The 17212-nt window shown below is 40.5% G+C and overlaps 1 protein-coding gene across 1 annotated transcript in view; it reads left to right on the forward strand.

Annotated features, from left to right (window-relative positions):
• fras1 (Fraser extracellular matrix complex subunit 1) overlaps window positions 1–17212 on the forward strand; it is a 161748-nt gene that overhangs the window by 55662 nt on the left and 88874 nt on the right. The window contains exons 10-14 of the mRNA XM_086169440.1: window positions 2677–2766; window positions 3181–3328; window positions 6368–6511; window positions 9632–9778; window positions 16022–16165. Coding sequence (XP_086025566.1) covers window positions 2677–2766; window positions 3181–3328; window positions 6368–6511; window positions 9632–9778; window positions 16022–16165 — 673 coding nt within the window. The remainder of the gene's footprint in view (window positions 1–2676; window positions 2767–3180; window positions 3329–6367; window positions 6512–9631; window positions 9779–16021; window positions 16166–17212) is intronic.

Consider the following 17212-nt stretch of genomic DNA (forward strand, 5'->3'; position numbering starts at 1 on the left):
GAGCAGCCTCGAGAGAATTTAAGATTAATGAATCGATTAATGATCGCTGGATATCGGTGTGAACCTGCCGTTCAAAGTAAGGCTGCGAGCGGCGTGGGAGCGATGCATGACCGATGGAGACCACAGTTTCACTAAGAGTGAAAGGCAGCGCCGGGCGAGATACGCCACAATTTGTGAATGAATTGTAGATGCTCGAGTTAACGTGTCTGCCGGCACTGTTGTTGGAGCTTTCGCAAAAGCCGGCATCATTTCCGAGGAGCCGCGCGGCACGGAAAGTGACTGATAGTGAAGAAAGTGAACCTGGCGTGGTTGATGGAGATTTAGCGCAGCTGTTCAAATCAAAAACAGAGGCTGAGGACATTCATTGGTTAGATTGATGACGATTACGGTAAAAAAAAATGTGAATCCAAACTCAGTTTTGCTCCCGCTCTATTTTTAAGTATGCACACTTAAATACGCTTGTGTGTGTGTTGTTTTTGTAAGGCGGACGTAGTAGAGGACGACATGCAAAGGGGGAAATGTGGGCGTGGATTGTATATAAAACCTGCGCCTTATATTCAGGTGCGCCTTATGTGTGTGTTAAATACAGTAATGGCACACATAACTGAGACTGCGCCTTTTAGTGCGGTGCGCCTTATGGTCGTGAAAATATAGTAATACAGTGTTGTTATAAGTGTAGGCGTGTTCATATATGCAGTATAATGTATCTATAGATAATACAGTATAGACACGTGTGTGTGTGTGTTTGTGTATGAGTGTGCATATATGCAGTATAAATGTGTGTATATATAATATATATAGATATATGTGTGGGCGTGCATATATATGCAGTATATATGTGTGTGTATGCATGATACAGTACAGATTTATGTGTGTTTGTATCTCCACTGCATACGTGTGTTACCGACAGGATAGTATGTTCATGATTGGGTATTTTTGTGTATATACTGAATGCATATATACACATTGTCACTGCATGCACACCCTCACTGAATGTATCTATAAATTGGAAAAATTAGTGTATTTGCATGTATGTACATTATATACATAGAGCGAGTATGTGTGTTTATTAATGTTTGCTTGCATGCATTTGGACATGTGTATGTATATGTGTGTGTATGGTTGCATATTGTTTGTGTGTCACTTTATGGTTTCCGGTGCCTGAACACACACACACTCACACACACACACACACACTGTAACTTACTTGACAGGCGGCCAATGAATTAAACGTGGCCTTGTCTGGAAACATGCGTTTTTCTTCATACCAGCATGGTGTCTTTGACCAGGTTTTTGACCTCTTGGGCTTCGGCTGCCGCCCGCCGCCACCCACCACCGCCTGCCACCGCCTCCACCTGCTGCTCCAACTGCTTTGTTTCCCCACAGCTGGAAGTCCACTCTTAAATTACCCGCACGCCGCGACCCAGAAATCCAATTTCCCCCGGCCGTCAGACGGACCACTCAGGCGCTAATGAAAGTCACCTCAGCCACTTTAACTGCCCACCCACACACATATACACACACACATATATACACACACACACACACACACACACACACACACACCATGATCCTTTTCCTGGACTCTCCAGCTGGGTTGCGGTGGCGGCGGCGGGAAACCTGAGGCCGAACCACTTTGAAGGGATTTCCAGGGTAATAGCTTTTAAGTGCAAATAAGAGACTGAAGACCGAAAACCAGAGGAAAAACACACTCTCTCTCGCTCTCACACACACACACTCACACACACACTCGGTTCCCGGGTGTTTGAAGTTCCTCGGTTCTTGTGGAAACACGCCGACCAGCTGTTCGGACATGAAGGCGGGCGGGAATTCCTTTTCGGTTCAGAGTTGAGAAGCTGGAGTATATCGTGCAGGCACACACACACACACACGCACATGCACACAGATTAATCTCTCAGACGCAAAAACTCTGAACATGAAATAATCCGTCCTCATCCGTTGGGGGCCCCTTTACCAGACTGCTTTTTGTTCTGAGTTTCATTAGCAGCTTTTACTTTATGTTTTAAATATCAGTGTCCCAAAAAGTAATAATGAGACTAAATATTTTTTTTCATTCTAACCTTAGTACTTCAGCAGATAATTAGTATCCTGCAGCTCTTGAATGTGCATCCGTACGTTAACATTTTATCGCTGCCTGAGATGAGCGCTAGCATCCATTAGCGTCAGATTAGCATGCTTTGACTCAAAAAACAGAGAGAAAATTGTTTAAAAAATGCAACTGTATATTTTCAGACAATTAAGAGATTTTCCTGAATATTATTTTTATCATTTTAATTAAAATATTTTGTTTTTGTTTGTTATAATTTCTTGATTTTGTTTCAGCTCACGATTTCACTTGTTTGTTTACTAAATTTGATTTGATATTTTTGATGGTTTTACATTTTCTTATAACAGAATATTCATGGCCTTTTATGTTAATTTAAATGATTTTTTTTTTATTTTTATTCATTTTATTTTTTTCTAGTATAGATTTGGACACAGTCAGATTAAAACCCAGGAATATTTATTAGGAAAATTATGTGTATGTGTTTTAATGTTGAAGATGATTTTTAAAATAAATAATGGAAAGGGTGTGTGTGTGTGCGTGTGTGTGTGTGTGTGTGTGTTTGTGTGTGTGTGTGTGTGTGTGTGTGTGTGTGTGTGTGTGTTTCTCAGGGTTTGAAAGAGGTCCTACTGCCAGGGAGGTGCTGCCCTGAGTGTTCGGCCCCAAAGCCCCCCTGCCTGCACCAGGGACAGTCCCACCCGGTATGGCTCAATTTACTTTTATAATTTTTATTAAATTTTGTATTTTTTTTCATTGTTAAAATTCTTTTATTTTTTATTGAATTATTTTTCTTTCACTTAATTTTTTTTTCAAAACTCAGTTTTTATCTTTCGAAATTTTCCAGCCAAATATTTTGCAATTTTTCCTCAAGATTTATATACTAATCCTAATATACTGTAGTAATATTTAGATTTTATTCACAATATTATGTTTAATGCAAATTATAATTTGTTGAATAATATTCTAGGTAACATTTCTACATTATTTTTGAAATGTTATAATATTTTAATATTTATAATATTTATTAATATAATATAATATAATATATTATTTAAAGCAATAAATGAACATCATTTTAAATTTTACAACAAATATTTTTTTTTCCCGGCCCCCAGGATTCATCCCAGTGGAGTGACAGCGCCTGCAGGCAGTGCACGTGCACCGGCGGTCTGGTCACCTGCTTCCTGCGCTCCTGCCCGTCCTGCCCGCCGGGCGCCATGGCCGTCGCCAGGGAGGGACGCTGCTGCCCTGAGTGTCACCATGGTAACGACCCCCCCGCCCATCTTGGTCATTTCTCTCTAAAAAAAACATTGCCCAAATGTCCCATAAGATACATACATATATATGTATATATGTTTTTTAACTTTAAGCTTTTTTAAGGCTGTCTTTCTTTAAAGTGGGATTGTCAGTGAGCTGGAGGAGGAGGGTTTTACCGTGAAAAAAATATGCATTCAAATTACACGTTGATGATAAGTTTGATACATGGTAATTACTAATTCATTACCTGAGAAAACCTAATCAACCTAAAAATTAGTAATTTGTGGAAATAATTACCGGAACGAGAACATTTGAGGAGTTGTTGTAGCGGCCCGGCGCCGTTCTGCCAAAAAAACAGACAACAATATTGTCGTTGTCATTTCCGCTCCGCTGCTTCCGGGCGCCGGCGTCCGTCCTCTGCGGCGCCGCTTCCCTGAACCACGTGGGTTTGATTTATTTGTTTTCTGCTCGGTCATTCTGCACAGCGGGACAACCTTCCCCAGGAAGGAGCTTATTATGGGATTTATTTATTCAAATTTTTTGGGGGGGAGGAATTGATATTTTTATTCCTAATACGTTTTTAAGTCAGGCTGTCTGGCGCAATGAACCCGGATCCTTAAACAAAACAAGCAGAAGTGTCTTTTTACATTTTTCATTTTACATTTCCATTTATCCACATAATTATAAACTTGTGTTTTCACAAACACTGTTTTTCTATTTTTTGGGGGGCTTTAAAACAAGCCTTCATTTGTTTCGCCAACATACCATCAACTAACTCTTTCTGGGCCTTCTTCACATTTCCATTAATATCAGAGATTTTATCAAGAAATAGACACCAGACAGTCAATAAGCACAACTAGAATAAGCTGGAATAAGCTGTTATAACTCATTAATAACACAGCAACTACACAGTAATTACACAGTAAGGACACTTGACATGCTGTAGACAAAGTGGGCGATGCAGCAGATGCTTCTGTTCAGCGGTGGATTTGAGCAGGAAATGAAACGTCAGTGTTTGTCCTGCTGCCAAACCTCATCTTCGATCGGACCACGCACACACACACACACCTTCTCCTCCGCCCTGTGTCTTGGGATGCTGCTTTGCCAGAAATGTGCAAAGTCATTTGGGTGTGAATATTGGAGAATACCAGCAAGGCTAGTGCGCGTGTCTGTGAGTAGGTATAGGTGTGTGTGTGTCTGTATGTGTGTGTGTGTGTGTGTGTGTCTGTGTGTGTGTGTGTGTTAGCTATATCCCAAATGGAAAGCTGGGCAGTTTCAGTGTTTCAGACTTTCAGCCTCAACTTACTTTTGGGGAACAACTTTTTTCCTTTTAATGAAATAGCTTATGAAATAGGCAAAACTTGAGATTGTCTGTGTGTGTGTGTGTGCATGTGCGTGTGTGTGTATTATGTAACATTTGCAGTCAAATCGACAGAAGCTGTCAACTGATATGTTGTAAAAATTGATTTGTTCCAGAAAATTGATGTGTGTTTGTGTGTGTGTGTGTGTGTGTGTGTGTGTGTGTGTGTGTGTGTGTTTCTGCATCTTTCAGACACTGTTGAAAGTTTTGGGGAAACTTTCTGCCTCATAAAGTAACAATGTGGGGGATTTGTTAATGAAATGGCTGGATAAAAACACAGGATATTGTGCTGCTAGGACATGTATGTGTGTGTGTGTGTGTGTGTGTGTGTGTGTGTGTGTGTGTGTGTGTGTGTGTATGTATGTGTGAGTGAGACTGCGCGTGTGTGTGTGTGTGTATATTTTTCAGGTTGAACAAGGTTATGACATCGCCCGCCTTTCATTTTTTGATATCTTCCCAGCGGTGGGTCAGTTTGTCTCGATGAGGGGGAACGTCGGGAAACTGCTCCATGTCCTTTCATGTTAATTACGACGTGTGTGTGTGTGTGTGTGTGTGTGTGTGTGTGTGTGTGTGTGTGTGTGTGTGTGTGTGTGATAGTGTGTCCCCCATAATGGACATACACAAGACACTGGAATTAATGTGGGTCATTATAACATGATTAAAATGTGTGTGTGTGTGGTGTGTAAATGGAGCCTGTGTGTGTGTGTGTGTGCGTGCGTGCATGTGTGTGTCTGTGTGTGTGTGTGTGTGTGTGTGTGTGTGTGTGTGTGTGTGTGCGCGCACGCGCACAGGCATACACATTTTTTCCATCTCCTCAATTTTTGGGGACAAATGGCTTGAAATCTTCAAATTATTATCTCTAGAAATCAATTTGAGACGATGTAGCTTAATGGAGTGTGCGAGTGTGTGTGTGTCTGTGTGTGTGTGTTGTGTGTGTGTGTGCGCACGAGTGGGAGAAAGAGAACTTACTATATCATTACACATCATTACTTGCACCCTTTCGTTGTGGGAACTTTTTTCCTTCGCCTCATTTTCAGAGGGAACTGGCTCGAGATTATGTGCGTGCAAATGTGTGTGTGCATATGTGTGTGTGTGTGTGTGTGTGTGTGTGTGTGTGTGTGTGTGTGTGTGTGTGTGTGTTTGAGAGAGAGAGTACGTCTAAGGCTTTTAGGTTCCCTTCTGACTTTCAGACAATGACATCGACGCCACATAAAGACGGTCTGTTCTGGTCCTCCTGGAGGCTTAGAAGCCTCCAGAAGCCTCCCCCTCCCGAGTCAGGCCGAGGTGAAAGCGCTCCGTCGTGACGCGTCGTGTCTGGAAAAACGAGGTGGCGGCGGCGGCGACCAACCGGCGTCCCTGGGGCTGAGGTGCCGACGCCAGCGAGTGTTTCCTGCAGTATCAAATCTTTGCGCCTCTACTGTCTGGAGCTCAAATGTCTGCACTGAATTTGCATCAAATTAAATTGACATCGTTTGTGCGTGTGTATGTGTGTGTGTGTGTGTGTGTGTGTGTGTATGTGTGTGTGTCAGGGTACGGGGGATTGCATCACACATAATGTGTGTGAGTTTAAATTACCATGAAATAGTCTGTGAGGGCATGTGTATTGCCGAGGCTAACATTAAACCAAGTGCAATGTGTGTGTGTGTGTGTGTGTGTGTGTGTGTGTGTGTGTGTGTGTGTGATAGTTCGCTGCCACGAGACCTGCCTAACGTGCACGTCGTCACCGGACCAGTGCGACTCCTGCCGCGACCCCGGATCTGTCCTCCACCAGGGCCGCTGCCTGCCCGAGTGTCCCGCCGGCTCCTTTGCGGACGGACGAGTGTGTGAAGGTGAGACGTCGCCTTGTCGGGACCTTTCTGTTGCCCAGGCAACCAAGAAAAAAGTACCGCGTACGACAAAAAGTACTGGGTCCGAGTCGCTTTCTGAGGTAAATGCAAAAAAGTACCCAGTTGAGTCGTGGAACAGAGCTTATTGACATTTTGTCAACCTTCGTTTTCATGAAATTTCTACAAATTTTCAGTGTTTAAAATGTGAATTTTTACTCTAATTTCTCGCTGATTTCGGATTTTAAAAGTTCTCAAATGTATTTTTCTAGACAATTTCTCGTGTGGCCACCCAAATGTATAATTAAAATCAAAAATGAAGGTAAATATTTACAGCATGTAGATTTTTTTCAATATTTTATTTTCCCAACTTTTTTTCAAAATGACACACAAAATTATTTAATTATTTATTTATTTGTTATTATTTTTTTCCTTTTAATGTATTTAATTATTCATGAGTTAATTTCATCTTCAAATAATTAATAACACATCTTTGTTCCATTTCCTGTCGACCTCTTTACCTTTACTTGAAATTTCAGGCTAATTTTGCTAAAATTTCAGGCTAATTCAGATTTGAAATGTTCTCAAATGTATTTTTGTAGCTAATTTCTTGCTGCGCCATCCTGTGTTTGTCAATTGAAAATCATTATCATAAAAATGAGCAATATATATAAAAATATATAAAATTTAATTAAAAGCAAAAATACAGGTAAATCTTTTCTTCATCTAGATCTTTTAGATATTAATAAAAATTAAGTATAAAAAAAAAATTTAAGTCAAAGCAAAAATATGGGAACATATTTCCTTACATATTTCTTTATTTCTTTTTTCTTTAAATGTATTTAATTTCCTCTTGACCCTCCCTGCTTCCTGATGATTTTTTTTTCTTATTTTTTTCCAAATAATCTCCCAATTTCTGTCGCTCTGCTCCCCGGTTCATTTCGGTCCCTCCTCTTCATCAGCCGTGGTTAATCTCGGCGCGATCTCTGTCTGCTCGCCCGCGAGATTCAGCTCGAGGCGGCGGCTCGGGGAGAAAAGGGGAAGCTGGATTTTATCAACTCCCTTCATTTCTGTTCATTTATTTATATATTTTTTCTGAATTTCCATCTTCGTCACCCTTGTCTTTCTCCCCTGCCTCCCACTGGATCGATAAGAAAAACCTTCCGAATTAAAGTTTGAATTTCTTTTTTGCGAGAAAGTAATACATATATATATATATATGTGTGTGTGTGTGTGTGTGTGTGTATATATATATATATATATATATTAAAAAAAAAGCCTTGTCTCATTGGTAATTGTATCTTTTTTTTTGTTCCACCCTGTTGGATTTGGAGGCAAAATGAATTAATTTCCGTTTTATTTAAAGTTTGTTTCCTGATAAAAAATAAATAAATAAATAAATAAATAAATAACAAAATCTGTGATGAAAAGTGTATGTTTTATTGAATCTGATTTTTATTCAAATATATAGTATTCGGATTTCTAAGGTTTATCAAATTTGGTGAGAAAGAACAAAAAAAATGTTTTTTTTTTCAAATACATTAGTTTCAGTGTAATTGCCCTTTTCTCCTGCACCATGTCTTACAGAGAGATTTCTTTTTACTTTGTATTTATCGCTGGCAACTCTCCTTTTCCATTCATTATCAGATTGAAATAAAAGTTACTTTTCTGAAGCGAAAAAAAATGAAAAAGTCATTTTACCTGCAGCACCTTTTTTATCTCCTCTCTGCAGAGCATTCTCTTTTTTTAATGTCCTTTTTTTTAATTTGATCTTTTTTAAAATTGGAGTGTTTTTTTTTTTTTTTTTTGTCCAAACAAAACCAATCGCTGGTTTTTGTTTCTGCACCAAAGCTTCAAACTGTTTTATCGGCGCTTTCCAGATGGTTCTTGGTAACAATCCATCTGGCCTGTCAGCTGACGCCTCCTGCAGGAAGTGTTATTTTTGTTTCGTTTTTATGACCATCGGATTTCTAGAAGTCTCTTTTCAAGGAAACCGGATGCTAGCTTGACTCTTTTTTTCTGTTTTTGGGGGGTCATTTTTGGTCATTTCTTTGAAAAGGGCTTTTGTGCCTTTTATATTTATCGTCGGCTCTTATGATTATTTCCTGGCAGTTCTCAGATCGCCGAATGATTTGTTCTGAATATGCTGACCGTTTTTCAGTCATTTCAATTTTTTTTCCGCAGTTTTTTTTCATTGTTCTCTTTTTGCTGCTTGCTTGTTATCTTCAATTTTCTTTATTTCCCATTAATACATGATGATTGTACTCAAGTTCATTACTCAGATTATTTCTCATTTTTTATAGTTTGAATTAACTGGCTTTTTCCATGCATTCCGAGCAGATTTTTTTCCCCATGATTTCTCTCATAATAATAAAGATAATAATAATAATAATGAATATTCATAGAGCGCCTTTCATCAAAATGGGGTATAAACCAGAAAAAGTAAGATTAAGACACAATGAAATAAGATGTTTTTTTTTTCCTTTGTTGAACAATTTTTTACATTTTAATACTCACACGAAATAAAGAAACCCCCAGATGAGGGTAAAAGGTGGGTCGGAAGGCGGCTCATCAGCTGTTTTGGTCCCGACAGGCATGCGGGGGAGGCATTTGGCGGGAAAAGAAAAATAAATAAATGAATAATGACTTTGGTGAAACATAATGAGAGGCGTCGGCGGGTTTAAACAGCTTTGTTTGTTTTTGTTGTTTTATTATGAGTGTTTGTGTGTTTTAATTAATGTGACATACATATAAAAATAGCTGCAGATGGGTGAAATATCTCACCTTGACTTTTTATTACCTATCATTAAACATGTTTTTTTCATCCCTCCAAAGATAATTTTTTCCCCTTGTACACGCAAAGGCTTCAGGCTAAATAAAGAAACATAAAAAAATGAAGTTTTTATGTGTTTACATGTATTGCAACTCGATAGCACGCCTTTATTTAGCCATCTAGAATCATCTAGATGCTTTCCAGGAATGTGACCCGACACCCAGGTCAAAGGTCAAATGTCAAAGGTCGCCCCCCAGTCCTCTGAGTCTAAATTAGCTGTTTGTTTCTCTCGTTCTTCATCCTGTGAACATCGTCGGTCTAATCTCCCCCTCCTCGTCCTCCTCCTCCCCCAGCCTGCCCCCCCTCCTGCTCCAGCTGCTCCAGCAGGTGGGGGTGTCGGCGCTGTGGCCCCCAGCGGCCCCTGCTGGCCGCCGACGGGGCCGAGTGTCTCGCCTCCTGTCCTCCAGGCTCCTTCCAGCTCGACCAGCAGCACTGCACACGTGAGTCATCTGGGCCAGTGTGTGTGTGTGTGTGTGTGTGTGTGTCCGCGTGTTTATGTGTGTTTGGGTAGGTGGGGGAGGGGGTTATTAAAAAACAACAAAATCACCTGCAGAGTAATGAAAAATATATATATATATATAGAAAAGGTTAAGATTGAAGAAAAGGATACATCATGTGTAGCAGTCAAATAATAATGAAATTAAGTTAAAATAAAACAAATAATCACATGAGAGCAATGATTATAATTATGATTAAGTAATTCATAAGTCGAACAGCAGTCAGAACATGCATGTAACCATCACATGATATAGTACCGAGTCACGAATGTCCGGGTTTATGTTGATGCTTGTTTTCTGTGTGATTTTGGGGTTGCTGGAAATTTTGTGGGTGCATTTTGGGATGCAAGGAATTCTGTTTTTTTTTTGTTTTTTTTTCACCCTGAAATGAGCAGGAACAGTTAGTTGTATTGCAGGCTTGTGTGGCGTGGCTTTCCAACAACACCTATTGCTCATTAAACTGACATTTTACCATCAACCAGGTTGCCCTGGCTAATCCTGACTAATCCTGAATAAAACGCGACAATATTTATATCACTCATCAGCAAAAGGATCACGATTAATTAATCAAGTCATAACATGCATATCACAACTAATCCCATGGGATGAATAACCTGCATACAATAAGTTACACAAGACTCATAACATGTATAACAAATCATTCCATGATTTTAATAACATGAATATAAAAAACAATCACATGATATTTATACCCTTCGTAAGTAAAAATTAATGACATAACAGTCGTAACGTGTAAGAAAAAAAAATCCATGAGATGAATGCGCTGCCAAGGACAATTAATAATAGAAATCTTGCTTATTTGCCTGTTCATCTTTGGTTTGTAAACAACAGGCCGACTTTCAGGCAGACTGAAATTTATTTGCACATTTTTTTTCCGAACGGGGCGAGGCTGGAGGCAGCGGCTGCGATGGGTGGGGTTTCACCCGGACGAGTCAGGTGTCAATCATCCAACCAAGCAATTTAGTGTCTTCACTGAACCTGCTGACCGTTTTCCAGCGAAAAATCAAGGAACTGCTGAAAGAGCCATTTAATCGTAAAATAAAGGCTATAAAACAAGATGGTTTGAGCGCTTTAACTTTCAGGTCGATAATAACGTTATTTTCCTTTTTTGTAAAATAAAATGTTCCTGTCCGATCAGAGAAGACAGAATCAGAGGTGAGCTCTGACAAGGACAATGCCACGCTGCGTGCAAAAGTCTTATCCGGAAAATGAGTTTTTTTTTCTCTTTGTTTTATTTTTTACTGTACCGGTAATTTTTTAAGGCCAAATTGCCAGCCTTTTTTAATGCCTTCCAATAAAAGCGCTGCCTTTCCAGCCGTGAAGTCGCAAAGGCCTGGAGAGATGATGCTTTCAGCTTTTAATTCACCTCCTGAAAACCCTCCAGCCCAGGGATTAGCAGGGAAAATATCAAAACAAATCCGCCGGGAGAAAACTCTGGAAATGACGACAAAAGATCAGCGAGAAGTGAAAAATAATAACCTGGAAACTTGGAGGAAATAATCAAAAAAGGGCAAGAAATTGCCTGGAAATGAGAGGGAAATTTGCAAAAATTTTGCTTTAAATGACTCGGAATGGTGGTGAGAAGTGGGCAGTTAATCAAACAGTCAAAAGAGATCATAAATGAGAAATTAGCAAAAGATTGCCAGATAATAAGTAAAAATTCAGCAGCAAATTAGTAGATAATTAGCAAGAAATAAGCAACAATTTAGCCGATGATTAGCAAAAATAAACTGCTAATAATCTAGAAATTAGTTGATAATTAGCATAAATTAGCAGTTAATTCACAATGACTTGGCAGAAAATAAGCAAGAATTAAGGAGCCAATTAACATAAAATTGCCAGCTTATTTGCTATGAAGTAACAAATGATTAGCAAGAAATGAGCAGAAAATAAGCAAAAAGGTTTGCAGATCATGAGCATCATCTAGCAGCTACTTTGCAATGGCTTTGTAGATAATTAGCATAAAATTGGCAGCTTATTCCCAATGAAGACCAAATAATTAGCATGAAAAGAGCAGAAAATTAGCAAAAAATTAGCAGAGCATGAGCATTAAATCGGCAGCCATTTTGCCATGTTTGTAGATTATTATGATCGGATAATTAACGAGAAATTTGTAAATTATTTGCAATGAATTTGCTGACCATCAGGTTGAATTAGTAGATAATTAGCAGGAAATTAGCAGCTTATTTACCTTTTTATACGCCTGCAATTATCCTTGTGAAGCATCTCTTCTAAAAAAAACCCAAGGGTATCAGAGGCCCAACAGGAGGTACGAGATTCCACTCAACAGCCTTAAAACTTCCAAGAAACAACAAAACAATTATTGTTTTTGTTATTAAAAATCTTCCGAATTTCAAGACAGCAAGAAATAACATTCACCAATATTTTTAATTTGAAGCGGCTTCCCCATCATCCTCTGCCGATTCATCGAAGATCGTCTGAGAGTGTGTGTGAGCGAGTGATTGGCTGGATGTCTGTGATTGACAGCTGACCTGTCTGGCTTAAGCCCCGCCCCCCCTGTGGCTCAGATGTTGGATGAATGATTGAACCCCGCAGCTGATGGAGGGGAGTGGGGTGACGTCAACAACCAGGCCTCTTTATTCTGTGAAATAAATCACGTGGCGGTTCTGGAGCCTCGCCTCGCCTCGCCTCGCCTCGCCTCGCCTCGCCTCCACGCCGCGGATTGTTCCTCGCCGGCTCAGCTGATCCGCTCTGGCAGCCGAAGAAAGCAGCAGCTCCTTTTCCTCGCTGCTTCTGCAGGACGTTCTGCCCACGGATGTTTGGCTTCCAGCCACAGAGCCCGCAGGAGGGGAGGAACCAAATCCCGAGCCGGTTCTCCAATTAGAACCCGGATTCTGACCCGGTTTCACTCTATCCGCTGTGTATTTTTAAATAAGTCTATTATCGTGGGGATGATGCCTGCGGTGGAAAGGATTAACCAGCGGGAAGTCTTTAGCTTAGCTTCAGAGGGATGTCAATCAAAACCTGAGGAAGATGTCCATCAAATCTGAAGATGTCAATCAAATCTGAAGAAGGATCAAGGTGTCAATCAAATGGGATCAAGGTGTCAATCAAATGGGATCAAGGTGTCAATCAAATCAGATCAAGGTGTCAATCAAATGTCAAGATGTCAAGCTGAAGGAGGTGTCAGTCAAATGTGAAGAAGGTGTCAATCAAATTTGACGAAGATGTCCATCAAAACCGAAGGAGGTGTCAGTCAAATGTGAGGAAGGTGTCAATCAAATTGGATGGAGGTGTCAATCAAATGTGAACAAGGTCGATCAAATTTGAGGAAGATGTCAATCAAAGCTGAAGGAGGTGTCAGTCAAATGTGAGGAAGGTGTCAATCCACCAAACCTGAGGAAGATGTCAATCATATTGAATGGAGGTGTCAATCAAATGTGAAGAAGGTGTCAATCAAAGGTGCGGGAGCTGTCAATCAAATTGAGGATGTTGTCAATCAAAGCTGAAGAAGATGTCAATCAAACATGGGAAAGGTGTCAATCAAATGTGAAGCAGAAATCAATCAAACGGACCAATAAGAAGTCGGTTTTCTGACCGAACGCCGCCTCTTTTTGACGCAGGTTGCTCAGAGACGTTCCAGGTAGAAAGTTTTCAGAACAAATTTATTTGACTCTCAAATTGACTCCCATTTATTCTATGAGTTTTAATAAAAAAAAGCAGAGTCTTCATTTTTTTTCCCTCGGGGGCCCTATTTTTTCTCCCCAAGACCTCGGGGTCGTTCCAGGACGCCGCCGCCGCCGCCACTGCCAACCGGCGAGCTCAGAATTCACCCATCAGGTTTTTTTGCAGAGTCAGCAGAGCAGGGGCAAGTGTGTATGTGTGTGTGTGTGTGTGTGGTAGACTGTGTGTATGACTTTATGTCTGTGCGTATTTGTAGTGTGTGACAGGCAGTGTATATTTGTGTGCACCTGATGCGTCTGTTATATGCCAGTGTATTTATGTTTCTATGTGAATATATATATTTGTGTGTGTGCGTGTGTGTTTCTGCTTGAAAACCAATTCATTTTTACGTGTCACCAAAAGTGCAACTTTATCGGGTGTAATCCTCCGTGAGGTCTGGTCACATGATATAGTGGGTTATTTGCTGAGGAAGGTGAAGTCACATGACACACCACCACCACCACACACACACAGACACACACACACACACACACACATAGGGATGAAGTCAAAGCAGCTTTCGGATAAAAGCTGTGAGAACAGAGGGAGTGAAAGGCGATCCCCTCCCCCCCAGAAATTTGAACGTAGAATTGAGAGACCAGGATTCAGAACCCACTGGGATCCATTAGAGCATCTGGCTCTGAGATTGTGACCGATCAATAATCAATCTGTCCTCGTACGAGGACGTCCAGAAGCCTCTTGATCCCTTTTGGTATTTTGTTGCCTTGAAGTCGAGCTGTTCGGATATTACGAGAAACTTTTTTTTCCTGGCTCTGCTCCCACGTCTGCCCACGTCTTGCGTTGTGATGTTCTAAGTAGGTTCTAAGGAAGTCCTTAGGCGGTTCTGAGGTTCTAAGGCAGCTCTAAGGAGGTTCTGGGACATTTCTAGGACGGTTCTAAGGAGCTTCTAAGGCGGTTCTAAGGTGTTTCTAAGGAGGTTGCTCCAAGGTTGACCCTCCATCATTTCCTGCCTGGGTTCTTTCCAGGTTCTCCGTCGTCCTCCCGCTGTCAGGAGCTTCACATGAGGCTCTAAATACTCTGTAGGTGTGGATGAGAGGGTGAATTGCTGGATGTTTCAATTTGTTGCCCTGTGATTGACAGGTGACTTCTGATTGACAGCTGAGCAGTGATTGACAGATGGGTTCTGATTGACGGGTAACCTTGTGATTGACAACTAACTGGCTATTGACAGCAGGCTGGTGTTCGACAGCTGACCAGTGATTGGCAGCTGACCAGTGATTGACAGCTGGCTGAGGACTGACAGCTAGGTGCTGATTGACAGCTGACTGGTGATTGACAGTTGGCTGGTGATTGACAGGTAAATGGTGATTGACAGCTGGGTGCTGATTGACAGCTGGCTGGTGATTGACAGTTGGCTGGTGACTGAAAGTTGACTGGTGATTGACAGTTGACTGGTGATTGACAGTTGACTGGTGATTGAGAGTTGACTGTTAGGTGACAGTTGGCCGGTGATTGACAACTGACTGGTGATTGACAGCTGACTGACGATTGGCATCTGATTGGTGATTGACAGCTGGGCTCTGATTATCAGCAGAGTGTTGATTGACAGGTGACCCTTCCAGGTCAAACTCCTCCCAATGGCAGCTGTGATTGGCTCCCCCCCCTCCTGCAGGGTGCAGATGGTAGAAGAGCACCAAGAAGTTAATCCACCATATTTCTGGAGGAGCAGATTCAGACGATCAAAACACAGATGGTGTTGTGACGGGAGAAACAAACCACCTGAAAACCTGGAGGGAACATTTGTGATAAATGTTGTAAAATTAGCCAATAAATGATCTGAAAAATGAGGAAGAAATTACCGGTGATAAACACAAGACCCAATATGTGAAGTCCAAAATAAATGACCCGTGGTCTTCACCTTGCCGGGGAAATTAGTGCAGATCAATCTAGAACTAAGCGGAAATATTCAGCAGGAAACTGGCAAAAAAATGGGAAAATTGGATCCAAAAAGTATGGGGCGTATCGCAGATGGAGCATATGACATATTTCTTAAGACTTCAGAGGCCTATTTTCTACAAAACGATGGCCACCTGTCATGTCCTTACAAATCCAATGAGGTTGTAGTCAAGGATTTTGGACCGACACCAAGCGTATGCATCATATCCTTTCAGAGTAGCGATGTGGAGTGGATTTTTATCATTTTTTTTCCCCCTGATATTTCTTGTACTATTTCCTCCTTTTTTTTCCTATTACCATGTCATCTAATTATATATTATACGTGCACCTGCCATATTGATATTGAGAAAAACTAAATAAAAAATGAGTTTAAAAAAATGTAAAATTATTTGCATTTAAGTCAGCATGAATTACAGAGAGATTCACTGTAAATTACTAAATGACGGGAATAAATTCCTGGAAAAACTTGCAAAAAAAATTACCATAATATTTGCAATAGATTCTGAAACATTTTGCAAGGTTTCATCTAAGAAGTTAAAGAACCCTGCGTGCTCCGTCCTCCAGGATGTTCTGAGGTGTGTTCTGAGTGCTTCGGTCCCGGACCGACCGACTGCTCGTCGTGCTCCGACGCTGCCGCCCTGCTCCGGGGCGGAGAATGCGTGCTGGATTGCGGGGAGGGGTTCTACAACCGGGACGGCATCTGCCAAGGTAAATCTCTCTCGCTATAAAATGCGAAAAAAAAAAAAAAAAGGATTCACCGTTATCACATTGTGTTACGATGTTATCACAAAAATTCTTAGCATATTATTACGCCATTATTTACAACCGACAAGACGTATAAAGATAATTTTATTTAAAAAAAAATGGAACAATAAAGTGGTAGAATTTGACCTTTAGAGGAGGAATAGAATTCCTAAAAAGCAAAATTGAGAAAAAAAAAAGAGCTAAAAAAAAAAAAACAAATTAGCGTTGATGACCATGAAAAAAAATCTTGATTGTTAGAAAATCTATATACCAAACTGATGGGAAAATTTTAGGTTACATTCCCAGGGGATTCAATATTATTGAACAACCCCCGTCTTCCCGGGCCGTCTTTCAGCGTAAAGGTTTTGTCGCTGGGCGGAGAACCTGGGGGGACTAAAGGTTGGTTCTACGGTTCCCCGCGGACGTTCTCTCCGCCCTCCGCCGCGCCGCTAACGAGGCCAAGGCTGGATCAGCGAACGAGCAGCTCCGCCATTTGAATACGAATGTTTTCTATTCTTGTGCCGGTGAGGAAGAGGAGGAGGATGAGGGTGTAGAATGGCCTTCCAGGGGTCAGGGATGCTCTCAAAAATAACGATCAATAAATATGTAACTTTTAAATATGAGATATTTGTTAAATTTTCCTTTTTTAAAAACTTTTGTCATTTTTTTCTAAAAAAAATATTGTTTTGGTTTGTACATCTTTATATATATACACACACATGATGCATTGAGGTTCTTTTCTTTTTAAAAAAAAAAAAAAAAGAATTTCTTTTTATTTATTTTTTCAGTTATTTTTAAAATCTCTTTTTCTTCTTTTTTTTTAATTCGGATATACCCTAATTTTCTGCTCTGATATTACACAGTATTTTAATTTCATTTACATTCATTTAATTTAATTATATTCTTAACATTTTACACCTCTCAGCTAAAAAGTATTTTTCCTTTCCAAACAATGGGTTTGACATGCTTTGGCTTCGGTTGTCTGCTAATGTCCCCTGGTTCTCCTTTGAC

The sequence above is a fragment of the Fistularia commersonii genome, chromosome 22 (assembly GCF_037954325.1).
Source record: "Fistularia commersonii isolate RoL2024-O1a breed Wild chromosome 22, RoL_Fcom_v1.0, whole genome shotgun sequence".
Classification (NCBI taxonomy): domain Eukaryota; kingdom Metazoa; phylum Chordata; class Actinopteri; order Syngnathiformes; family Fistulariidae; genus Fistularia; species Fistularia commersonii.